Source organism: Pundamilia nyererei, unplaced genomic scaffold (assembly GCF_000239375.1).
Source record: "Pundamilia nyererei isolate P.nyererei 1_Seehausen unplaced genomic scaffold, PunNye1.0 scaffold00674, whole genome shotgun sequence".
Classification (NCBI taxonomy): domain Eukaryota; kingdom Metazoa; phylum Chordata; class Actinopteri; order Cichliformes; family Cichlidae; genus Pundamilia; species Pundamilia nyererei.
The window spans coordinates 93,128-99,689 of NW_005188075.1; the positions used below are offsets into that span (position 1 = coordinate 93,128).

At 41.2% G+C, this 6,562-nt stretch overlaps 1 protein-coding gene across 1 annotated transcript; it reads left to right on the forward strand.

Annotated features, from left to right (window-relative positions):
* Nucleotides 1-3,301: 3,301 nt before the first annotated feature.
* Nucleotides 3,302-4,600, forward strand: LOC102192389 (GTPase IMAP family member 4-like; the record flags this gene model as incomplete). The annotated part of the gene is made up of 2 exons (XM_005754830.2): nt 3,302-3,449; nt 3,556-4,600. Coding segments are annotated over exons 1-2 (1,133 nt in total), but the record flags the coding sequence as incomplete, so codon positions are not given.
* Between the last annotated feature and the right edge of the window lie 1,962 nt (nt 4,601-6,562).

A 6,562-nucleotide genomic window follows, 5' to 3' on the forward strand; every position in this document is an offset into this window, starting at 1 on the left:
AAGGTACCGTCCCTACACACTGCTCCCCGGGCGCTGCATTGGTGGCTGCCCACTGCTTCACTGGGTGAATGGGTTAAATGCAGAGGAACTATTTCCCTATGGGGACTAACACACACTTTAGAAGGGAAAACCTGTAGTGATCCCGTATGTGTCAGGGGTATGCCTATACATATGTTCACCCTGACCGGGATAGGGTTACCGGGCCCTGCTTTGGAGCCAGGCCTGGGGAGGGTGGCCAAGGGCGAGCGTCTGGTGGCCGGGCCCTAGTCCCTGGGGCCCGGCCGGGCACACCCAGAAGAAGGGACATGGGCCCATCTTCCTGCAGGCCCACCACCCGCAAGAGGCACCATAGGTTAGGTGCATTGTGAGCTGGGCGGTGGCCAGGAGCGGAGGTCCCCGGCTACCAAGACTGACAACTGGGACATGGAATGTCACCTCTCTGGTAGGGAAGGAGCCTGAGTTAGTGCGTGAGGTTGAGAGGTCCCGGCTAGATATAGTAGGGCTCACCTCAACGCAAGGCTTGGGCTGGAGTTTCCCCTCGTGAAAGGTGGTGGGCTGGGGTGGGTATCCTGGTATCCCTGGTATTCTCATAATTGTTAAATTATTTTCATATTTCTTATATCTATTTTCAAATTTTTATTTTGATATCTTGGAAAGTTTCTATACAATCTATTTCCTTTTTACAGGCATTTTACAATCTTTTTTTTTACATTCACAACATTTGTTTGGCTGGACAATTTTTGTCATTTTTTAAAAACTACTTAAAGAACTGCATCATGTGCTTTATTAACATTGTTTTTAGTCCTGTTCCAAAAATAATTTCAATCCATCCATTGCACAGAAGATCTGCGTCGCCAGACAGGAAGCAGCTTTGAAGTCCTGCCACAAAACAGTGAGTCACACTGAACTGTGTCAGCCTGAACTTAAAATATATGTAAATTTACAATAGTATGTTTGTGCACTCTGTTAGAACTAAAACCTCTGGATTTAAACCTCACTGAAACAAAAGGAGTCACTCTTCAGTATGCTGCATGGCTGTGTTTCGCGGCCTTTTCTAAATCTGTGTTTCCCGCAGTGTCTGAGCTGAGGGTTGTTCTGCTGGGGAGCAACTGGACTGAGAAAAAAGAAGTAGGAAATCTCTTACTGGGACAGACTGTGTTTAGCAATAAGCCTAAATGCTTTGTGAGAATTGGTGGACCACTAGGGGACAAAAAAATTGTTCTTATCAACACCCCCTACCTGCCTCCTCTCCACACCTCCCACCATGATCTGACAGAGTTTATAAAAGACTGTGCAAAACGCTCTTCTCCAGGACCTCATGTGTTCCTGCTGCTTGTACAGCCTGAAAACTTTACAGAAGAACACAAACGGAGACTCTGGAGAGTCCTTCAAGGCTACAGTGATCGATCATTTGATCATTCACTGATACTGACCTCAGCACCCAGAGAGGAGACCTCAGGTTCTGTGGAAGACTTCATGAAAAGTCCAGCATTAAATGAAATGATCAAAAATTGTAAATGTAGATACTTGAAGAGGAGCGACATTGAACTTCCAGAGCTGTTAACACATTTGGGTGAAATTACAAAGGACAACAATGGAGAGCATGTCAGCTATGAAGCTTTTGAGGACACAGAACAGAATTTATCAGAAGATCAACAACCCCCCCCCAAAAAAGGACTCAGAGGCTCCTATTACTGACGCTGTTAAAGCTGCAGGTAAGATGAGAAACTTCTTCTGACAAGGATGAAATACACAGAATATACAACATCTATGATTCAATAATCAGCACAGCAATTTCTTATTTTGACAGGATTGCCGAATAAATTAAAACTAATCACTCCTCAAGTTTCTGGAAAAACACCTTTGACCAACAGTAAGTAAAATTTTCTCAGGGCTCATCCTGTTATCATTCTTTTGTCCTTTTTTTGGTCTGAACATCCAACAGTTTTAATTTTGCTAGGATAGGCTCCAGTGCCCCTGCGAGGCTGAAAAGGATAAGAAGAAGAAAATGGATGAATTATATTATATATATTAGTAGGCTTGTGCAGAACTTCGGTGAGCTGAGGTTGTTTAAACTTAACTTAATAAGTCTAACTTTGACATTAAACAAACAGTTGTGCAAATAGCTTAAATGTTTAACACATTTCCACACAATGACGAACTGTGTTGGTGTTTGGATTTTAATCTTTAAGTGTGACTCACATCACATCACATTTGACCAAGTCAATCGATGAGTAACACTAAAGGTTCTCTGAGCATACTGAGGACTGAAGAGATCTCGTACAAGCCAAGTGTTGTGATTTTAGATTAATTTGTGTTATTGTTGTGTTGTTGTTGTATCACAGTGTCTGCGTTCAGGATTGTGCTGCTGGGCAAAAGTGAAGATAAGAAGACAAAACTTGGTAACTTGATCATTGGGTACCAAGGATTTCACTGCCAAAAACTCATTCACTGTGTGGCCTCATGTGGAGAGTGGAGAGGAAAACTACTGACAGTGGTAAAAACTCCAAACTTGTTCAGTCTGTCTGAGGAGGACATGAGAAGAGAAGTGAAGACAAGTGTGAGTCTCTGTCATCCTGGACCAAACGTTCTGCTGCTGTTGGTGAAACCTTCTGATTTCACTGAGGAGAACAAACAAACTCTGAAGTCCATCCTGAGTCTGTTTGGTCACAATGCCTTTAAACACTCGATGGTCGTCATCACACATGAGAATGAAATGAGTTTCTCTGTGAATGAAGTCCTCAGAGAATGTGGAGGAAGGCACTACAACATGTCTGAAGATAACTATGGATCGTTAATGGCGAAGATTCAGGAAATGACAAATCAATACAATCACCTGATCAAACCATCTTTAAACCTGGTTCTGTGTGGGAGGAGAGGAGCAGGGAAGACGTCAGCAGCCAAGGCCATTTTAGGTCCGACTGAGCTTCATTCAGCCTCCAACTCATCAGAGTGTGTTAAACATCAGGGAGAGGTGTGTGGACGTTGGGTTTCCCTGGTGGAGCTGCCTGCCTTGTATGGAAAACCTCAGGAGGCAGTGATGGAGGAATCACTCAGGTGTATCTCCCTCTGTGATCCTGAGGGTGTCCATGCCTTCATCCTGGTCCTACCTGTGGATCCCCTCACTGATGAAGACAAGAGAGAGTTAGAGACCATCCAGGATGCATTCAGCTCTCGAGTCAATGACTTCACCATGATTCTGTTCACTGTGGACTCAGATCCTACAGATCCAGCTGTTGGTAACTTTGTAAGCAAAGACCCAAATATCCAGGAGGTTTGTCAACGTTATGGACAAAGGCCTGTTATTGTTAACATCAAGGATAAAGAGCAGATCCACACGTTGTTGGACACTGTGGAGCAGATGAGATGTACAAACAAACCATGCTGCTACACAGCTGTAACATTTGCTCGAGCCCAGATTGATCTGATAACTAAAAATATGGTCACTCGTAAGTAATTTAATGCTTTTTTTTAAATCATTAATCATGTTCGACATTATATTCTAACATCTACTTTATAAACTGTTCACATTTAAAGAAAATCATGTGTTTACAGGTGATGAAGAGAAGCAGAACACGGAGCCTCTCAGGATTGTGCTGATAGGAAAGACCGGCAGTGGAAAGAGCTCATCAGGAAACACCATCCTAGGAAAGGAAGTGTTTAAAGAAATGCCAAGTCAAACATCAGTCACCAAACAGTGTCAGAAAGCACAGGGTGAGGTGGACGGCCGTCCTGTTGTTGTGCTCGACACTCCTGGTCTGTTTGACACAACTCTGTCACATGAAGAAGTTCATGAGGAGATGGTGAAATGCATCAGTCTTCTGGCTCCAGGACCACACGTCTTCCTGCTGGTGTTAAATATTGGTCGTCTCACAGCAGAGGAGAAGGAGACATTAAAACTTATAAAGGAAGGTTTTGGGAAGAATTCAGAAAAGTTCACCATCATTCTTTTTACTGAGGGACATAAGCTTAAAAAAATGTCTATTAAAGATTATATTGAAAGTGGATGTGATGATTCCTTTAAGAAGATGATTGCTGACTGTGGAGGAAGATACCATGTGTTCAATAATGCAGACGAAGAGAACCGCCAACAAGTCAGTGAGCTGATAACAAAGATTGACACCATGGTGAAGGAAAATGGAGGAAACTGCTTCACCAATGAGATGCTGGAAGAAGCTGAAGCAGCGATAAAGAAGGAAATGGAGAGAATCCTGAAGGAGAAGGAAGAAGAGATGAAGAGAGAGAGAGAGGAGCTAGAAAGAAAACATGAGGAAGAAAAGGAAGTCATCAAAAAAAGATTGGAAGAAGAGAAGAAAAAATTACAGCGGGAAAGAGACCGGGAACTCAAGGAGATGGAGGAATATCTAAATAAGGAGCGTGAGGAGAGGAAGAAAGAACAGGATATGAGAGAAGAACAGAACAGGAAACGGGAAGAGGAGGAAGAAAAGCGTAGGCAGGAGTTTAAAATGCAGCTTGAAATGTTGGACAAACAAATTCACTCAGAAAAAGAGGAAAAGAAAAGTGTGGACCAAAAGCTGGAAGAGAACAGAGAAGAGATGAAGAGAAAACAAGAAGCCTGGGAGAAAGAACGAAGAGAATGGTGGGAGAAACGAAGACAAGAAGATGAACAGAGACGACAGGAGGAGCAAAAACGACTGAAAGAAGAGAAAGAAAAAATACAGCAGGAAATAGAAAAAAAGAAAAAGAAAAGAAAAGAAGAAGACGAAATGAGGAGAGAAGAGGAGAAGAAAGAACGAAATCAGCTGGAAGAAAACTATAAAATACGTGTGGAAAATCTGAAGAAGATGCATGAAGATGAGGCCAGAAAGAAAGCTGAAGCGTTCAATGAATTCAAAGAGAAACACAACAAAGAGTTCGCAGCTCAGAAGGAGGAGCACGAGAAGAAACTTAAAGACAAAGATGAGAAGTACAACCTGTTAAAGGCTCTGGCTGAGCACACTGAAAAACAAAAGAGAGAAAAGCATCAAGCAGAAATCAAAGATGTGATAAAATGTCTTTCCAAGAAGAGAGGGAACGTGAAAAAAATCAAAGAGTTGCTGATAAAACATGAGGATCAAATGAAGATTGCAAAAAACCAGGAGGAAAAGGAAAACCTGCAGAAAATCCATGAAACAGAAATAAGTGAACTAATACAAAAACTTCTGGATGAAGTTGAGACATTTTCCTGCAGCATTTTATGAGATTTTTTTTGTGTTTTTGTGACAGAGCTCCATGAATAAAAGATTTTCTGTACATTTAGTTAAATGTTGAGATGAGAATACCAGTGTGTGTGCTGATGCTTATAGATCTGAATCTACTTAATCGAGCGCAACAGAATCCAGATTAAACTGCTTATGATTTTCTAACTGATCAGATATTCATAAATTTTATGGTCAATTTGTGACAGAATGTGACAGAATTCTTAATTGATCTTATAAATTCTTACTTTCAGGATTGCGTTCCATTTTGTTTCTTTTGTGAATCATTGACATGTGTAGTATGAATTGCTGCCATGTAACTCTTAAGGTTATAGAAAATTTTGAAGCAGTTAAATTTTTTGGCATATTTTATGTTGATTATTTTCATGTAGTACCATATTAAACAATAGAAGAAGCTTCAGCTGGTTATTAGATTTTTGGACATTTGTTGTAATTTTATAAATATTCAGTAGTAAATAAATATGAATATCCTTTATGCTTTTTGATGATTAAAGAAAAACAGTGGAAATTAATTTCTCCATGTGTTCTTGTTGTTCTATCTAGGCAATTGAAAATTATCATCCTTTCTATCCCCTTTCGTTATATAAGAATAAGTATTTGTCAGCCAAGAGAGGACGAGCCTGATGCTGGAGGAATAAAGTCTCAACAAATAAAATGAGCTTTAAAGGCTGATAAACACTGAGTGTAATGACATAGTTATCTACCAGTTTGAGGTTGTCACAGCAGAGCATTTGTCTCGACACATGCAATGAAATGAAATGACCAAAAGCAACCAAAGATGTCCACTGTTTCAAATATGATTTAATATTTCTTTCAGGAGTTGACAAACTCCAAAATGATTCAATCAATAAGACATCAGGTTGTTAGGTAAACTGACACAGATGGATTACGTGGCAGAAACACACACGGACACCAAATAGTTTGTGATGCAAGTTTATATACACGAGTAGGGAATATTTACAAGGGAAGGGGCTATATACAGTGATAGATAAAAATGTGCCAGGAGATTAACACCGAGGAGATGAGACGGAGCCGAGGTATGCAGGTAGGCAGGTGAAGCACCGGAGCTACCTGACAACAAGGAACAAAACAGAGTTTACGGCGTACCATTGATAGCCGAACGTTAAACACAAGTGGACAGAGAGAGTTGGAGAGCTTACTTGACACACAAACCACAGCTGCTGCAGTGACCACAGCCTGATGGAACGTAGCACTCCGTCGCGGATCCACAATAGCCAACACAAAATGGAACAGGCTAAGACAAAAGAGAAGCAGTCAAAACGTGGATCCCTAAAACATACAGCTCCACAGCGTAGAATCAACAGATTCAGCATGTGCTAACT